The sequence below is a fragment of the Lygodium microphyllum genome, chromosome 11 (assembly GCF_053477565.2).
Source record: "Lygodium microphyllum isolate KBCC chromosome 11, Lygodium_microphyllum_v1.1.10, whole genome shotgun sequence".
NCBI lineage: Eukaryota > Viridiplantae > Streptophyta > Polypodiopsida > Schizaeales > Lygodiaceae > Lygodium > Lygodium microphyllum.
This window is the reverse complement of record NC_141145.1, coordinates 84305370-84325479: the sequence shown is the minus strand read 5'-3', so window position 1 is coordinate 84325479 and position 20110 is coordinate 84305370. Positions and strand designations below refer to the sequence as shown.

The 20110-nt window shown below is 39.9% G+C and overlaps 1 protein-coding gene across 1 annotated transcript in view; it reads left to right on the top strand.

Annotated features, from left to right (window-relative positions):
• Positions 1-5336: 5336 nt before the first annotated feature.
• LOC148029035 (NADH-ubiquinone oxidoreductase-like protein) overlaps positions 5337-20110 on the top strand; it is a 35503-nt gene continuing 20729 nt past the window's right edge. The window contains exon 1 of the mRNA XM_087687802.1: positions 5337-5591. Coding sequence (XP_087543928.1) covers positions 5394-5591 — 198 coding nt within the window. The 5' untranslated portion in view covers positions 5337-5393. The remainder of the gene's footprint in view (positions 5592-20110) is intronic.

The following is a 20110-nucleotide window of genomic DNA, read 5'->3' as shown; positions in this document are numbered from 1 at the left end:
TTGATTTATGTTGAAAACAAAATTGCACATTTTTAAAACTAGCTCTAAATATGAAGATAATTGTTATTATTAATGAGGTATTATATGCTAGCTCATGGAAGGAAGACTTGGGAAACCCTCCCAAGACTAGCTTATTAAAATTGTGTTTGTAGTATAGAACAACAAAAAGAACTAGCCTAATGGATAGTCACTTGGCGTTAAGTGCACCTGGGTGATGACACTACTGGGATGGGTGATCTCACGGGAAAATTTTCCTACAAGCTAGTGGGAGCTTCTCACGCACAGCCAATGGTGCCAATGAAGCCTTCATAGCCTATTGCCAAGTATGCCAAGGACTATGCCTTAGTTGCCGCCTTGGTCGTCGCCCGCCCGATGACACGACACGTGCGATGCTCGCCCATATATTTGTAAATTTTTATCTTCGCACTACAAAAACGGAGCCCCCTCTCTGATGTCATCGATGATATCATCAAAGACTCTAAAAGAGAGTGTTCTCTCTTTATCATCAATGATGTCATCGAAAATGCTAAAAAGCAAGCGTCCTCTCTTTACCCCCGCCTCCCCATTACTATATAAACACGGGTAGAGCATCATGTCAAAAACACACAATGACCGTGCAGAAGTCTCTCTGTTGTTGTTGACGTGACGAAGCTCTGCTGCAATTAGTTGAGCCTCTCTCTCTCCACACCTACACAGAAGTGTTGCTCGAATCCATCAAGCTTCTTCCCTGGATCCCAAGAGACGTCGAGATGCTAAGCAAGGTCACGCTTAGAGAGCTCCCCAATGTGAGGAAGTAGTTGCTGCTAAAGCGCAAGTGGAAGTTAACCCGAAATCCATTCAACCCGAAGGACCAGTTATTCCACAACAAACCGAGGTTGCGGCCATAAACCGTAATCGCGATGGATGGCCGAACGGAGATAATTAGGTTAGTACATAAGAAAAGGATTACGATAAGTTGGAACTTACTTAAAATTGCAAAAGCATGTTAGTATTATCAATTGCTTTTTAGAAAAGAACACGGAAATTGATGAAGGGGATAGATTCTATGCATCACATACATTGACAAGTGGGTTAAAAATGTTTTATGGTTATGACTGTTTTTGGATTTGTGAATGATGAATTATGTCTCTTATGATTCCAAGCTTGCATAGCCAGATGAGTTGTGGATGGTGGTGGTTCAAGACATTGGGGTCCCCAACCCAATGCTCCCTAACACTTTGCGGAGTTTGGAAAAACTCACATGTGGGTGGGGGTCCTATGCTCCTAAGGGAGGTAGGTGTTTTGTGTGGAAAAACTCACATGGGGGTGGGGATCCTACACTCTCGAGGGAGGTAGGTATTTTTGGTTTTTGATTGCTTGAGCACTTGAGAGGGCAAAGGGCCAAGTGATAAGTTCCCCTATTATGTAGGATGGCTCCTGAGGCTTAGGGAAGCTTAGAGGGGCTTTGAGCCAATAAATCCCTTATAGACCATGGACGGAGTGTGATCACAGGAAGCTGAGTTTATATGTCCAAACATCATGGTAGTATGCTTTGCTAATTAGAAAACTAAGCAAACCCAATCGAGGAAAATGGGAGGCTTCGATCCTGACGAATGAATGCCTACGGTTGGGTGGACCCGATAAGTTGGCCAACACTAGATAGAGCTGATTAAATCATGACCCTCCCAATATTTATGGGATTAGTTACCAGGTTTAACATCGTTTTAGGGGACCGGAGCTGAGATTTTACCTTATGGGGTAGGGGGATCGAGTTACACTCTCCCCCATCTCTCACTCTCTTTGAACCAAGTGCAGTGTTAACCTCACTCCTGCCTTTGATGGATTACAAAAGTGGTCTTTCTTATGTGGGTGTTAGATTACTGTTAGGGGTGACTTGTCCACGCTTCCCTTGTGAAGTAGAACTGAGATTCCCATGTTCAACTAAGTCCTAGGTTTCTCATGGGGAGACTAGATGGTGATGTGATTTGAATTTCAGTCGACTACTAAGAGGACTCCTCTAGATCTATTGGAGGAGGCATCTCACAATTATGGTCTTGATGTTTCAAGTGGAACTAACCTCACACTTCTTAATGTTGTGTTGATGATTTTATGGTTGATTTAGGAAATGATGAGAAAGAGAAAACCTTATTGGATAGCCCCAAGTTTTTATTAAGTTCTCCTAAAGTTGTTGTTGTTGAGAATTGGTGTGTTGATGAGTATTTGAATGATGTTTTAGACCCAAATTTGCTACCTTGTGATGATTTTGTCTTTGTGATGATGTTGATGATATTGGTAGTAAGCTTCTTGTTGGAGACACTTTTTTAGCTTGCTATGGTGAGTCCCTTGTTGATTTATTGTGAAGGTGCTATGGTAGGTGTTGGCCACTTTTTGAATGTTGTTGACTCATTGGATCATGTTATGTTGATGAGTTGTGTGAGTTGGATGGTTGTTTTGGAGTGATCCTGTGCTTTGTTAACATGTTTGGTGTTACGATTCTAGAAATGACTCAATTTGTTGTTGTTGTGATGATGTGGTTGATTTTATTGATGAGATGGGAGAGCATTGCCTAAGATCTCTTAATGAAGTGTCTTTTGATTATTTGGATGAGCCTACTATTGTACTTTTTGTCATTTCATTATACTTGGGGTTCATCTCTTGTTCTTTAAATTTTACTTTCATGCCATTCAATGGGTTTTTGCACTTTGCACCATACTTGAGCACTATATGGCATGAGACTCGGTGCAACTATATGTAGTAGAAACTTAGATCATGACAGGATCATGATGAGAGCATACCATTCAACAAGTATGCATGTTCTTTGCACATGCATAATTTGAAAATTTATCACTCAATTAGGAACCTTAGGGAGAGAGGGTAAGGTGGAAAGGTGAATGGAGGGTCATGAAGGACTCTTGTTCTTATGGTTAAACATCGAACGACTCATTTTTCATGAGTGATTGTGAGTTTGGGTAGGTTTTCTTGATCGGAGGTGAGAATGAGAATAAGTGGTAGAAAGGAAGCAAGGTACATAGGGAGAGAGGATAGATGGAAGAGAAAGGAAGGGTAGAGAGAGAGAGAGAGAGAGAGAGAGAGAGAGAGAGAGAGAGAGAGAGAGAGAGAGAGAGAGAGAGAGAGAGAGAGAGAGAGAGAGAGAGAGAGAGAGAGAGAGAGAGAGAGAGAGAGAGAGAGAGAGAGAGAGAGAGAGAGAGAGAGAGAGAGAGAGAGAGAGAGAGAGAGATCATTTTTCATCCTTCATATGTTGTAGTGATAGAATGTTTTGTTAGATGCACCATACAAGAGCATGTACAAACAAGCTTGAAGATGCTTTTGAAGGCCTGAGGAGGGCCTAAGACCTGATTGTGTCATTCTTGGGGGGATGTTTCATTGAGTTTGGTATCAAAACTTTGTTTGGCATGGTTTGAGGGCTTCAACAACCTTGGGATCGACTCCAAAGTGATTTGAGTAGAGCATAGAAGGCATTTGATGATGAATATCTAAATTCTCATTAAAAGATCTCGATACTTCAAGGTTTTTTAATCAAAGGGTGCGTGAACACACTTGAGGCTTATGGATTTTGTAATGTTGCTCTGTCTTGACTACAGGAGGCATTAGAGGTTGTTGTATGTTGTTTTGCTCATATGTTTGGTTGTTAGCTCGATGAATTTTTTGTTGAGATAAAGGTCTAGTTAAGGTCAACTAGCCTTATTAATACCTTCGTTTCATGATATCTCGTTGTAAATAGCATTTATGTTGTCTATTGCTCGCCTCTCATTATGACATGAAACACAAAAAAAAGGGAATGGGAAGGTCTTACCTCAATGAGACAGTGTCTAATCTTATACAATGATCATGGAAACGAGATACATAAGTGAGAGAGATGCAACATGAGCTAGGTCATGACACGGTCTATTGAGAAGCTCAAGGACTCAAAGGAGGATATGGTTTAGAGGTGTGTGTGCATGACTCCGATTAAAAGCCAATGTGGCTCAAGGGCACTAGGCACTAGATTAGTGGTCGAATACATGGGTATAACTTTCAAGTTCAATTAAAAGATCATGCATAAAATCTAGATAGAGGACCCCACACAAGTATTTAATATTTATGTGATCGAAAGATCTTTTGTGCATGTGTGAGCGTGGCCAGTGTCTAATTCCAACCATATTTATATTTATAAAATTTAACTTTAATTGTAAATGTTTAATAATAGTTTTATTTTATAAAAGTTTTAAAAAAATTGGTGGGATTAAAAGCCCCTCTCTATGTCGACGTAATCACTTGTTGCAATGGTGTCACCAAGCACTAGATGCATGGCAGGCCATTTTTTGCCTAATGTCAAAGGCAAGCAGTCGAACAACCTTGAGCGCATCATGAGAGGCTTTGATTTGATGGCAAAAGGGGCAACACGAAAAGCCCCCTTTTCTTTTGGGAAGAAATTTAAAAGAAAAGTGAAAATCCCAAATCGTGTATGAACTACTCATTAAAAAAGTAAATATTAACTGAGGTGGTTCAAAGGTGCAAACCCTTATCTTGATATTAAAAAAGTGTGGTGAGGTAGGTGTTGTTGGCATACATAGATTCGATTGGGTGAATGATGACATGAAGTGTGGCAAATGTGAAGTGGGTTGTACGTGACATGGATGAGGGTCTATTGAGGCTCTCGGTAGTATTGGTAATGGTAGTGTGAGTTGGATGATAAGTGGAATCGTTCACATTGCAGGAGATAGGCAATAGGCAAACAATAGCTCATTGAAGAACACTCAAGATAGGTTAGGCCAATGCATAGGGAACCAAGGGATAGAAGGAACCATGACTATGGGCAAACAATTGATCATGAGGGGGAGCAACCGAGCTATGATGGTGTGTAGCTCACATAGTGTAAAGTTCAAATGCAGGTTGAGATGGTCAAGGGTAGCAACATCATCAACATCATCATCTTCCTCTTCTTCTTCTTCTACTTGTACGATTATTGATGGTGTTGGTATATTACGAGCAACAACCAAGTCATGGGTCACGCTCTATTATGAACAGCCAACCCCATGACAATGAGGCTCTATTAAATAGGCATAGGGTTCCCAATCCTTTGACCCTTTTTTAATGCAAGGAGATGTAAAAGGTATTCACACCTTTAACACACACACACACACACACACACACACACACACACACACACACACACGTGCATGTGCCCACGCACATGCACACGTGTAAAATGCATTCCTAGACAAGGAAAAAAAACTAACCATTATTTTGTTAATGTTACTTACTTTCATGTAAAGGCATTATATTTTCTGACGAATATGTATAGGCACTTTGGTAAATTGTCTAGAAATTTATATAATTTATATTTTCTGAGTGGAGGATAGTACACCTGTGCAAGTTTGTCCATTACAATCGCACAGACGCGCGAAGGGAGTATGGCTCGGAGCTTCCTTCGAAGGGTTTGTGCCTACGCTTACCTTTCATCAGGCCCTTCTCATGGCATTTCTGTGGAACGGTCTGCCGCCTTATCTGCGAACATGATCATTACACGAAACGCGTCGACTTCCAGTTCGTCGTCTTCGTCACTGAAGCCTCTGCCTTCGATCGGAAAACACACAGCCAAGTGGATGCAGGTTTCTTTTGTCTTATTCATTTTTGCTACACTGAGAGAGAGAGAGAGAGAGAGAGAGAGAGAGAGAGAGAGAGAGTGTGTGTGTGTGTGTGTGTGTGTGTGTGTGGGCGCGCGCGCGTGTGTGCGTGTTTTTTTTTAACAACACTTATGACCAGAGCGGTATCTAGGTTTTATCAAGAGTTGCACGTAGGATCTAGTGATCAGAGGAATCCGGCAAACAGAAAAGATCACTGATCATTAGCTTTCATGCAAGGACTGCAGTTAGACAGATATCTCGCGGAGAGTTTGATTACGCAACGGGATGCAAATTGGAATTTGTGTGACTGATGCACGCTATTACTAAGGGATGTCTCCTTGTGTACCTCTGTGCTATTCTTACATAGACACAATTGTAGGAGGAGGAGGAGAAGAAAGAAAGTGGTGCGTGCTTTTGAAACAGATAACAACTGCCAACAACTTAATCCTCTCTCTTTCTCTGTTTTGTATGGTTGCCTCTCAAACCCAGTAAGGCTTGCATGACAGATCTTAAATGCTTCTGTGACACACAAGGAAAGATCTGGACCATGAATTGATGTGGAGCAACTTTTCTTGATTACATACTTGTCACAGGATAACTATGAAGTAATCTGTTGCAATGAATTTATGCAGGTCCTTAACAAATTGAGGGGGATCAATCTCGCCTGTTTAAAACAATGACAGATCAGCCCTTCCTTGGTAAAAATTGGAGTAGACAAAAAAATTAGTGGAGAAGTATTTGGCAACAAAAGCCAATGTGAAAATTTTGTGGGTTATGCAATGGCAGTAGAATGCATTGCTCAGGCTGGGTTAATCTTAGAGCAAGTGGATTCCAGTTTTGGAAGTTTCAGTAAATGTTTTTCACTAAACATGATGAATTTTGAGGCTTTGAATGGCTTGCAAGGCCTTTAAATGGATTTCTGAGGTCCATGTCTTGTCTTCGAGCTTCGGCTTTTGAGAATTTCAGCTTTTCTAGGGTTTTCAGCTTTCATTGATAAGACATTGACCTTCATAAGGTTTAAATAATCTTCCAAACAGTAGAATCGTTCTAGTGCTAGATTTAAAAACTAAGTAGACAATTTGGTTGTGGTATAGAGGTGCTCCTTTCTAGACGAGCATATTCTTCTAAAGATATTGGAAAAAATGAACTTTTAAAGACTATGCCGCATATTTGTTGTATCACTAGGTCTCAGTCCTTATAATTGACCTTCTTTGGCCATTTTCCAATGCTGATTTTGGGCTCCTTGTTTGGCCCTTTCCCCTACTTGATTTATGTTAGACTTATATATCTTACTTAGAGTTGATGCCTCTTTATAAGTTTATAGTGCAACTGGATCCAATGGATGAAGAAGAAAGACCTGTCTCTCCCCGACTAGAAGAATAGGGGAAGAATCAACTACCAAGGCAATCGGAATCTGCCTGCTCTCGATCTTGGAAGATGGCTCCAATGTTGACCAAGTGTCATAGGTATGCATGAAACTCGAGCTTAGGAGATGGCTCTTGCTGATTAAGAATATAAAGGCACAACCACTTGTGAAGAAATGCTCTAAATGCAAAAAGCACAAAACCAATCGTACGACAAAGCACAATTTGATAAACTGAGAATATAGTTAGGGTTAGGATTAGGGTAACTCAGAGATAGTGAATACAATGAACAATAAGGTGAATGAATAATGAATATATAGTGCTCATGTAGCAAACACACTATGCAATGAGTATTGAACCTCGAACTCTCGTATATCTTGGATAAAAGTAGAGGTTATGAGTTGTAGAGTGTGTTGTACTTCGAACAGATCTCGAATCGTAGCAAAGGCAGATGCCGTGTGTCGAACACCAACAAATGTAGCCAAGGAAGGTTGGATTTGATGCAGATGGCAGTGCAGGAGAGAGAAAGACAAAATGCAAGTAGTTGAGGAGAGAAAATTTGAATGACAGATGTTAGGTGCAAATGCAGAAGACAGAGGTGAGAGAATGTTATAGGGCGGTAGCCAGAAACTAAAAATGCAGCATTTAGGGGAGAGAAGATCAAGGCGATAATTCCTGGCTGATGACAACAGTATGAGATGTTGATGTCAGCATTAAACATAGCAACAAATTGTAGGTGATAGCTCCAGGGTACTAGACGATAGCTGCAAATAGGAGACAAAGGTTGGAATCAGGTGCCAAATGGTAGCAGATGGCTAGGGGAAGCTTTGACCTCAATGTCATTCGTGAACGGGGTATAGACAGTAGAGATACGGCTCGTGGAATCTGTAAAAACGAGATTAAAGGAGAGTGGTGGGTTGTATGCCTATTTATAGGAAATTTGGGACACCCAAATTAGGGTTTTGTATGTGGGACATAGTAACTCTATAGGATTATGTTTTTGTTTAAAATAAGAGGTTTTCTTCATTAATTAAGTGTGTTTTGGGGCTGTTTAAGTCAGATTAATGCATTTTTTGCTCATTACCACTCTCAGGCCCAAAATTGAGCTATGAGAGAGAAGCCCTTGATGTATGTTTTCTTTTACCTAAAGGCGTACCACTCCAAAGCAGCTAGGGCATCGGGCAAAGGGTGCACGTCGGTTGCCCAATGATCTACTAAGACTATAGAGGTGATTGTTATTTTACTAAGTGATCATTCCAAAGAGGCCAAGGCATCGGACCAAGGGTGTGCGTCAGCTGTCTAGGGGCCTACTAAGTCCTACAAAGGCAAATGGAATTAACAATGGACTTTTTGATGCTTTTTCTTTTCGATTTTTTAGAACTTTTGGCGTGATTTGTTCAAAAGGTTTAGTATTAAGTGATGGTTTTAAATAATTTTTCATCCCATTGAGCTATGTGTCTCGAAGTATGGAAAAATAAGGATGGATAGTCCCACTACCTTCATAAAATAAGCAAAACAATTCCACACACTACTAGGTTAAGTGCCTAGGGATTCTTAAGAGGGTGTGTGAATGTGCCAATATTATGGAGAATATATGGAGAGAAAGGCAAGATAGGTAAGCAAGCAAGATGAGCAAAGCTAGCATGTAGGCATAAGAAAAGAAGCGCCTTCGGAGACTGCCATGTGCAATTCCACGAGTATGGTGGATCTAGAGTTGACCGCTCTAAGGGTGACTGAAAAAGGAGAAATGTGCATAGATGTATTTTTACATGAACAGAATGCCGATGCATGGGGTAATGCAAAGGAAGATGCAAATTTTCATGCTTATGAAGAACGAGATGCAACAGTGCTACTTGGATAGTGTTCTCGTAGGAAAATTGTTCACTTGCCCAAGCCACTTTTCCAATCATGTCATCTTGAGAGTGCGGATGAAGTTACAAATGTCCATAATAGAGAATACATAATAAATAAATATTTGAAAGCAAGAAGTTGTAAACATCATCACTGTCACTATCAAGAGAAGGAAACTATCCCTCTCAAATTGGAAAGAGAAGTAAAAGGGAAGCATCCTCTCCCCGTCAATCGGAAGAAGTAGAGGAAGGTGTATCGAAGCCGACCCAGGGTAGAAGATATTATAGAACCGGCCGATTGGCCACCTTGGTCAAAATACTTGCAAAGTTATCACTGGACGGCACAAACTCTAGGTGAATGGTGCCTAGCTCAACCAACTCTCTGGTGAAGTGGTAGTGAATTGCTTTGGCCATGTTCAAGGGGTGATGATAGGATTTGCTGCAAGGGCAATGATACTTTGGTTGTTGCTGTAGATAACTGTAGGCGACTTGCAAGGAAACTGTAATGTGGCGAGTAAGGTCCTTAGATAGATGGCCTCTATAGTCCATTGAAGAGAGCTTGATAGCTGGCCTTGGCCATGGAAGCTGCCACAGTCTCTTGCTTACAGCTAGCCCAAGAGATGGGTGACGTGCCCAAGGTGTAGAGGTAGCCTCCATGAGAATGCCAGGTGGATCTCCCGCCTAGTCAGAATGAGTGTACCCTTGTAAGCATAAACCATGATTATAAGCTAGTTCGTAATTATAGGTACACCGTAAATATCTTAACACACGAAGACAAGCAATCCATTGAGACATTCTAGGTGTATTAAAATACAAACTAAGCAAACTAACTGAGAATGCAAGATTGGGTCTAGTATAAATCAACTAGAGTAATTTTCTTGCAACAGAATGATAGGTATAAGCATCAAAAGGTTGATTGGAGGTAGGCATGATCTCAAATGATGTGAGCGAAGGTGAGGATGAAGAGTCCAGTCCAGAGGATTGCACTATGTTTCTCTTATCAAAGACGATATCCCTCCTAACAATCACCTTGTTTGTCCGAGGATCAAACAACTGATAGGCTTTCGCTTCGAAAGAATAGCCTACAAAAATCAAGAGATCAGCTCGAGAGGTGAGCTTTCCTATCTTGTGATCAAGAGTGTGCGTATAAGCACGGCTATCGAAAACTTTGAAGTGAGAAATAATAGAGTGAGAGCTAGAAAATACCTTGTACGGAGTCTTTTTAAGAACCACTGTAGTTGGGTATCAGTCTAGAGTCATGTAGCGGTTAGTCAAGTGTATCCAACGCTTGGATACTAAGTCAAAATGTTGAAGTTATGAGTGAAACTTAGGTAACAAGCCCTACATAAGCTCGAGAATAGTGGAGGTGTTATGATATGAGCCTTCCATGAGCGGATGGCCTTGCATGGAACCAGGGCGGAATCAAGTTGGGGTTCCAATTCTGGCACTAGATCCCATAGGTTCTGAGAGTCTAAGACATGCCTCATTAAGTTTGATCTAGTGGTGTAGTTTGACCCATTGAAACGAGTCTTGTCATTAAATGCATGCTTGTGGCGGATGAGGAACTAGAACCATGAGGTGTCTGTGAAGATGGATAGATGGGATAAGATGAAGGATAAGATGGTGGTGGTGGTGGTGGATAAGAAGCAAGAGGGGGTAAAGGTGGATAGGTAAAAATAGGCTATTGATGTTCAATGAGTGCCGATTGTTGTGGGTTTACTGAAACGAACATAGGTCCATATGATATTGTAGTTGGAGGCACTGGGACATGATAGCCTCGTCCAAATGTTGGCTAGGGCACAACATAATGATTGGATGGTCCACTAGGTAGTGCTATAGAGGCAAATTGGGATACCAAACAATCCACACTCCACTATGTCCGGGATGCACTCCCAGAGGGATAACCTGAAAGTATGTGTGGGAGGTCGAGCCTCCGTCACTAGTACACCACTTGGAATGGAGTATGTAGAGGTCCTAAAGACTGTGCCTAAATGTGCAAAACCCCCCGGTGTGGTGTGTGGTGGATAATGTGGTACACTTAATGGAAGCGGAAAGGAAGGTGTAGCAAAAGATGAGGGAGAGATGGGTGCGAGTCCAAATGGATTTGTGATGGATGTTGTTGTGGGAAACATGGTTGGCTCCTTTTGTCCATTAAATGCACCGGATGAAGATGCACCTATTGCATATTTACCATGAGAAATAAAATCATTTGAAGGAAAAGGAAGGGTAGAAATACTTACAAGTTTTTCTTTTAGCTTCTTATCTAGTTTTGAGTTCATGAAGAAATATCTGTCTTTCTCATTACTCACAAACCAAAGCTTGTTTTGAAGAGTCTCTTCTTGATGAGCATCTCTCGATCCAATAGAAAATGCAGAATCAGCTGGCATAGAATCTGAAATAATAGGGTTCGTACTTGGCATTGGATAAAAGAAGTATTGTGGAAGTGATGTGTAAATCGAGTTAGGTTTCACTTGCGGATGGTTGCTCCACAGTGGAGATTTTGAAAGTCCAACAAGATCTTTAGTTCTATGTACAAATCAAAAGGAGAAATCTCAGGTTTATCTTCAACCTCTTGTTGAGCCCTATGCATAAGGATGAGATCATACTTGGTGGCAGAAATTTGATATGGTTTGTGGACTCTATGGAGTCAGATGGTTCTCCATCCATGTTAGATCGAATAGTAGCAAGCTGAGAGGCCCACTCTTGATCCATGTTTGGTTGCGGAGATTGGAGCGGTGTTGTGAATGTGTTCGAAGTCATGTGACCCTTTTGTTGTTTTTGCTTTTGCGAATGAGCTTTCCAATCAAAGGCCAAGGTTTCTCAGAGAGTACATGGCTCTGATACCATTTGAAGAAATGCTCTAAACGCAAAAAGCACAAAACCAATCGTATGACAAAGCACAGATTGATAAACTCAGAACACAGTTAGGATTAGGGTTAGGGTAAAGAGACAATGAATACATTGAATAATAAAGTGAATGAATAATGAATATATAGTGCTCAAGTAGCAAGCATACTATACAGTGAATACTAAACCTTGAACTCTTTTGTATATTTGGGATCAAGACAGAGGTTATGAACTATAGAGTGTCGTACTCCGAATGGATCTCAAATTGCAGCAAAGGCAGCCTTTGTGTATAGAACACTAGTAAACGTAGCCAAGGAAGGCTAGATCTAATGCAAACGGCAATGCAAAAAAGAGAAAAACAAAAAATATAGATAGTTGAGGAGAGAGAAAATCTAAACGACAACTGCTAGGTGTAAATGCAGCAGATAGAGGTGAGAGAATGTCAGGGCGGCAGTCAAAAATTGAAACTACAGCATTTGGAGGAGAGAGAAGATGATGGCGAGAGTTCCAGGCTGATGATGATAGCACTAGATGCTGATGTCAACATCAAACGTAGCAACAAATTGTAGGCAGCAGCTCTAGGGTGCCAGGCGACAGTTGCAAATAGGAGGCGAAGACTGGAATCGGGCGCCAGATGATAGCAAATGATCAGGGGAAGCTCTAAGTGCGATGTCCTCCATAAATGGGGTGTGATCAACAGAGATACGGCTCTTGAAACTTGCAAAAACGAGATTAAGAGAGAGTGATGAGTTGAAACTGGCCTTCCTCCTCGGATAGGGTGGTAAATAACCTTACTAAGTACTAATTACAACAATCATAAAATTCACATAAACTGAAAATGCACACTTTACCACTTTAATCTTGGACATTGGACACCTGGTTGTCCCTAAATTTGGCGCTCCTTGTGGTATTTCTTTATCTTATATTGTAAATGGAAGAAGTACAATTGAGATCCTCTTATCTCCTCCACTAATCCAAGTGGCTCTTGCTGTCAAAACTTACTAGCAAGCCTCTAAACCAATTTGCCCCTTGGTTTGCTTGGGGATTCGCCTTTACCCTGCTTCTTGAAAGACAAATTCAATGCCAAATTTGATATTGGCTGGTTGGCCTCCTGAATCTCCTTGAAATTCCTCAATTTCAGTTGTTAGAATTTAGGTTTAGGCTCTCAACTCGGATAGGGTGGTAAATAACCTTACTAAGTACTAATTATAACAATCATAAAATTCACATAAACTGAAAATGCACACTTTACCACTTTAACCTTGGATATTGGACACCTGGTTGGCCTTGAATCTGGCGCCCCTTGTGGTATTTCTTTATCTTATATTGTAAATGGAAGAAGTACAATTGAGATTCTCTTATCTCCTCTACTAATCCATGTGCCTCTTGCTGTCAAAACTTACTAGCAAGCCTCTAAACCAATTTGCCCCTTGGTTTGCTTGGGAATTGGCCTTGACCTTGCATCTTGAAAAACAAATTCAATGCCAAATTTGATATTGGCTGGTTGGCCTCCTGAATCTCCTTGAAATTTCTCAATTTCAGTTGTTAGAATTCAGGTCTAGGCTCTCAATTTTGAGCACGCATGCTGATGTGACTGTCAAAGCTCTAATTTTTGCTGTGAATTAGGGTTTATAGCAGAGATTGACCAAAATCTCTTCCTGTGACGGCTCAAACTGTTGAAAAATGCTGAGATAACTTGAGAGATGGTGGGGGATGAGTGAGAATGCTGTAGAGAGAAATTTAGAGTTTCATCGTGAGAAATGCTGAAAAACTGTTGCTGCCTTGTTCAAACAGCCATGGAAGCTGTCATCTATAGCTTAGGACCACTAGAAAGATTGTTGTTTTCTCTTGTATGCTGTCATCTGCACCAAAAGGACCTTGGGCTATTGTTACCTGCTCCTAGAGGGCTCCAAACTGCTGTCACATGCTGTGGGACTAATCCTTGGTGGTTGCAAATCACATCACTAGCCTCTCCTTGCTCTCTACCAACCTCCTCTCTCACAATGGTTGGAATAGACTCCACCAGCCTCTAAAAACGTTTTTCCCACTTGCATGGGCAAGTTTTGCCAAGTCCCATTTTCTAGCATTATCCAACTTATTAAATTAATTTTCATAATATTAGTTCTAAAAATTATTTAATAATCATTCTTGTGCTCAAAAGATTAATTTCACTAGTCAATAATGAAATTAGCTAGGTCAATTTGGTGGTACCCGATGTCAGATTTGGGCGTAGACCAATTTATTAGTCATTAATTAATTAATGCCTAGTTTCTAATGTCACCACTGACATTATTAATTAATGCCTAGTCTCTAATGTCACCACTGACATTAATGACTAATAAATTGGTCTAGGCCCAAATTTGACACCGGGTACTACCTAGTACCTGCTAGGCAGAACTTATTACAACTTTTGCCTTTGACACCTACTGGATTCTTGGGATCCTTGGCATGTTACCATGAAATAACTGCCATGTGGATTACATGTGCCAAACAACCTCGCGCATTTGATTAATATATTAATCAAATGTTATCGGTAAGATTAAAGCATCTTAAAATTTCACGTCCGCGCATGGGTTGCATGTCTATTTATAGAAACCCAAATTAGGGTTTTGTATGTGGGCAATAACTCTCCAGGATCGCATTTCTTTTTAAACTAAAAGGTTTTTTTCATTAATTAAGTGTGTTTTGAGGGTTGTTTAAGTGACGCTAATGCATTTTTAGCTCATCACCACCAACATAGCAATCCGCATGATTCAAAAAATAAACAAACTTAGTGTGACCTTAATGTTACATTAAATATCACTTTAATGTTACAAAACGATGAAGCCAAAAGAAAACAGTCCTAATCTGTGAGCACGAGTCCTTTCTTTCACCTCCCAGCCTTGCCTAGTATGTTGCTGGCCAGACCATCGTGATCCGATTGCCAGTTGTCAAACCTTGGTGAGTGCTACTATTCTTGGACTCTCTTTATTTCTAGGCTTCCCTTAACCCCGTTCGGGCGCCCAAGAGCCCGGACGGTCATCCTCGTGCGTGTTTCCCTAGATTTACCTTAATGTCACATTAAATGTCACTTTAATGTCACATTCAATATTTGTGACCTTAATGTTACATTAAATATCACTTTAATGTCACATTAATGTCCGATGACCCAAAACAAAACGATGAAGCCAGAAGAAAACAGTCCTAATCTGTGAGCACGAGTCCTTTCTTTCACCTCCCAGCCTTGCCTAGTATGTTGTTGGCCAGACCATCGTGATCTGATTGCCAGTCGTCAAACCTTGGTGAGTCCTACTATTCTTGGACTCTCTTTATTTCTAGGCTCCCCTTAACCCCGTTCGGGTGCCCAAGAGCCCGAACGGTCATCCTCATGCGTGTTCCCCTAGATTTACCTTAATGTCACATTAAATGTCACTTTAATGTCACATTCAATATTTGTGACCTTAATGTTACATTAAATATCACATTAATATCACATTAATGTCACATTTCCTTCTCCTTAAGAATCGGTTTCGTCCTCAAAAACGATACTTGGAAGGTCTAACTGTAAATCGGGAAACCTTTTCTTTAAAGTACTTACTCGCTCCCATGTTGAGCTTTCTTCTGAACAATCTTTCCACTTAACCAAACATTCTTGATAAATAGTATTCCTTGTTCGTCTATTACGAACATTTAATATTCTTTCTGGTTCATGTGGATTAGATTGGTCATTGAATAGCTCCTCAATGTCATCATTTAAGATTAGATTATCCAAATCACCCAGCTTCTTCCTTAATTTACTTACATGAAAAACTGGATGTATTTTACTACCAGCAGGTAGTTGGAGCTTGTAAGCCAATTCTCCCACCTTTTTAAGTATTATGAAAGGACCACAATACCTTGATGAAAGCTTTGGACATTGTCCCTTTTTCATAGTTTTAGTTTGTTCAGGCATCTTAAGATAGACCAATTCTCCTTCTTCAAAGGAGATGTCTCTTCGGTGAGGATCTGCATATGCTCTAGCTCGGTTTTGAGCCTTTTTAATATTTTCTTGAGCAAATTTTAACATATTATTCTTATCCTCCAAAAAGTCTTTGGCTGCCTGAACCTTTTCCTTATGCAGTCCTACTGCAAAAGGAGCTCTGGGCTTAAACCCATACATTAACATAAATGGACTATATCCAGTGGAAGAGTGCTTGGCACTGTTATATGCAAACTCTGCTATCGGTAGATACTCTTCCCAATTAGTTTGCCTTTTACTTACATATGCCCTAAGCATATCTTCAAGAATTTGGTTAACCCTTTCAGTTTGCCCATCTGTTTGCGGATGATCCGCCGTACTCATGCTAAGTTTAGTATCCAATTTCCTAAATACCGCACGCCAAAATTGGCTATCAAATTTTCTATCCCGATCAGAAACTATATTTGCCGGAAGGCCATACAATCGATATATGTTCTCTATGAACAATCTAGCCAATTCTGGTGTTTTAACATCAGTTGAAGTTGAAATGAACCTAGCCATTTTGGTTAACCTATCCACAATCGCCCACACAGAGTCGTGTCCCCTCTGTGTTCTGGGTAAAGCAACAATAAAGTCCATGGAGATACTCTCCCATTTTGCCGAAGGAATCTCTAGTGGATGGAGAAGTCCTCCCATTTTCAATCTTTTAGCTTTATTAACCTGGCATTTATTACATTTGACCACATAGTCAAGGACGTCCTTATTCATTCCAGGCCAATAGAACTGCCTTTTAATAAGACTATAAGTCTTATTAACTCCTGGATGTCTCGCACTAGGGGTATCATGACACTCAAAGAGTGTCTGGCGCCTTATTTCTGCATCTTTCGGGACACATACCCTACCCTTGTAGAGTAAATAACCATTATCAATAGTAAAATTCTTCCACTTGAATCGAGTTTGAGCAACCCCTGATGCTCCATTTCCTTGTTGAACATCCTCAGATATTCCTTCCTCAGTAGAAGCACTTTCATTTGGATCCCCATTTTTTATTGCTTCCCATATGTTGGAATATGCCGAATCAACCTGGCATTTCCCTTTTAAAGATTTAAGCAAGTTGGAAGTGAACTGAGTAAAACTCAATTTATTAATGATGGGCATTCTGCTGAGTGCATCAGCTACTATATTATACTTTCCTTTTCTATATCTTAACTCATAGTCGAACTCTTGGAGGAGTTCGGCCCATCTGGCTTTACTCCCATGTAAATCCGGTTGATCATTAAGCCACTTAATGCTTTCATGATCCGATAAAATCAAAAGTTTGGCACCGTACAAATAGTGCCTCCATTTCTTCATTGCATGTACTATTGCATACAGCTCCCTCTCATAAACAGAATAATTCTGTTTTGCACGGTCTAATTTCTTGCTTTCAAAAGCAACTGGTCGACCTTCTTGTAATAAGACCGCGCCTATCGCCTTATCACTGGCATCAGCTTCAACCACAAACGGTTTATTGGGATCCACAATTAATAGTACTGGAGCTGTAGCAATAGCTACCTTAAGTTTTTGAAAACTTTCATTTTGGTCTGCTCCCCAATTAAAACTTTTTCCTTTCCCTTTAAGTTGGTCTGTCATTGGAACAACTATTTTGGCATAATCTCGAATGAATCTACGATAAAATCCAGATAAACCTAGGAAGATCTGCAGCTCTTCCAGGTTCCTTGGAGATGGGCCATTCAATAATTGCCCTTACTTTTTCTGGATCCATGTTGATTCCCTCTTTCGAGATAATATGCCTCAAATATTTGACCTCTTGTGCAAAGAATTCACATTTAGTTTTCTTCGCATAAACGGAATGTGTTCTTAACAGTTGGAATACTAATTGTAAGTGTTCCAAATGTTCTTCTCTTGATTTACTAAAGATCAAGATATCATCCAAGAAGACGACTACAAAATGTCCTAGATAGGGCCGTAAAACACTATTCATCAGCTTCATAAAGGTAGCTGGTGCATTAATGAGGCCAAAAGGCATCACCAAAAAATCATAATGCCCGTATCTAGTACGAAATGCTATCTTGGAAACATCTTGTGCCTTAATTCTTACTTGGTGATAACCTGATCTTAAATCTATCTTTGTGAAGAATTTTGCCCCTTGCAATTGATCAAAAAGATCTTCCATTCTGGGCATAGGAAATTTATTCTTCACCGTTATTTTATTAAGTGCTCTATAGTCAACACAAAGTCGCATAGAACCATCTTTTTTCTTTACCAATAAAATTGGTGAAGCCCAAGGTGAATTACTGGGTTGAATAAACCCTTTATCAAGGTAATCCTTAATTTGTCTTTCAACTTCTTGATGCTGTGTTTCACTTAACCTATACGGTGGTTTAGAAATAGGGTGTGTATCCTTATTTATGTCAATTGGGTGATTTATATCACCCCTATCTGGTGGAAGGCCACTTGGTAAATCAGAAGGAAACACATCTTTAAAATCATCTAACAAACTACTTAATTCATTATTAACATTCAACTCACAAACATAAGAAAATTGTTGCTTTATATTACAGAAAGTAAAAGTGTTCTGTACAGGAAGAGACCATAACATATATACCTCACAAACTTCCTTCTTTATCAGCTTCTGAACTTCAGTAGAACATAGCAAAGGATTATCAGATACTTCATGTTCACCTTAAATGACAAAAGTCTTACCATCCCTTTCAAATTCCAGTGTATTATGGTGATAACTACGTTTTAAGGATGGTTCCAATCCCCATAGCCACTCCCTCCCTAGAGCAATATCAGCTCTTTCCATATTCATAATTTGGAAATCAAGTTTATCTTTATATCCTTGAATCTCAATTTCCAAATTGGATACAATTGTATCCCATATTTTATTGTCTTGGCCTTGCATCATACGAACATATTGATGGCCACTCCTTTGTTGGGGAAGTTTTAATTTTTTGACAAGTGCATAGTTTATAAAATTATGTGTGGCAGAGTCATCAATCATGACTCTAACCCTCTTTCCAGCTATCAATCCATGTACTCTAAGTAAATCATGTGGCCCAAAAGTAGGCTGCCACATAGAAGTTGACATACAACACTTATGTTGTACATCCATGTGCAAGACCTCTAAAGATTTGTACTTTTCATGCCCCTTTAATTCTAAGGTCTGCACTACATGGATTTGTTTTTCTTTTTCCTTGCCCTTGTCCTTATCTTTTCCTTTGTCTTCTCCCTTTTTCTTTTGAGGGCAATGCCAAGCAGCATGGTTAGGGGATAGGCAATTGAAGCCCAACTTTTCTTTTTTGGCCTTATCAAAGTCATCAGGACTTAACTTTGGCCTCACATATGGTTTCTTTTCAAAAGGTTGTTTTTTACCCTTAAAAAATGGCATTTTCCTTTTAAATTTGCCCACAAATTTTGAGGTTTCCAATTCCTTAGACTTGGGCTCCGTATCAGTGAGACTAGTGAGTGTATCTGGACGCATACTATCTTCATAAATTAATGCAAATTTAATTGCCTCTTCCAGCGTCTTAGGTGAACTCCTTTTTACTTCCTTTTTACAGGCTTTATCTAGTCCCCTAATGAATCCTCTTGTTTTTTGGAATTCATCTATTCCTTCCAATTTGAGGATTATCTCACGATATTCCTCCAGATATGTCAGCAAGGGTCTTCCCTTTTGTCTGACATAATCCCAATCTTCCCAATTTCTTTCCATTTCATTTTCAGGAATGAATTCTTTCAAAAAGACGGATTCAAATTGAGCCCAAGTTTCAGGTGTTTTATTTGCCTCCTTTAAAGTTCGCCACCACTTATATGCTTTGGGCCCCAAAGTTAAACTAGCCTCCAGTGCTTGGAGATGTGGTGGGGTATTTTTAAGTTTATGTAAATCTTTCCATTTTTGGAGGAAATTAAAGATTGTATCTTTATTTCTATCTTTTTCCTCCCCGTGAAATTGAGGTGGTTTCATATCCTTTAGAACTGGATTATCCCTCAATTTATGGTGGGGTTCCTTAGGATCTCGGATAGTCACATCTAAATCTTTCGATGAAGATGGGACATCCGAGGTTTCTATTTTATTTTGATCTCTTTCTAACAATAAAGTTAATTGAGATTTTATTTCAGTGAGTGTTTGGGTTAAAAATTCCTTTTGAACCCCCTGAGCTTGCACACGAGCAGTAAGATCATCAAATTGCTCTCGTGTAGCAAAAAATTCTTCCCACTGTTCTTCTTGAATTTTTGGTTCATGGGGATCTACCATAGGGTGGTCCCCAGAACTAGAACCTTCCATTACTCTCTCTTTCCCTTTTTCTGCCATTAATACACTGGAATTGGAAAGCAAAGATAATAAATTTGCATACAAAGTAAAGTACTTCCCTGATTTTAATGGCAGGTAGTTGTTGCTGGTTTGTGAATAAACCCGAAGAGTAAAGAACAAATTTTATTGCCTGAACAAAGTCGGTTACGCAGGAAATGGAGCTTCTTTGCAGAAACGACTAGTATTCA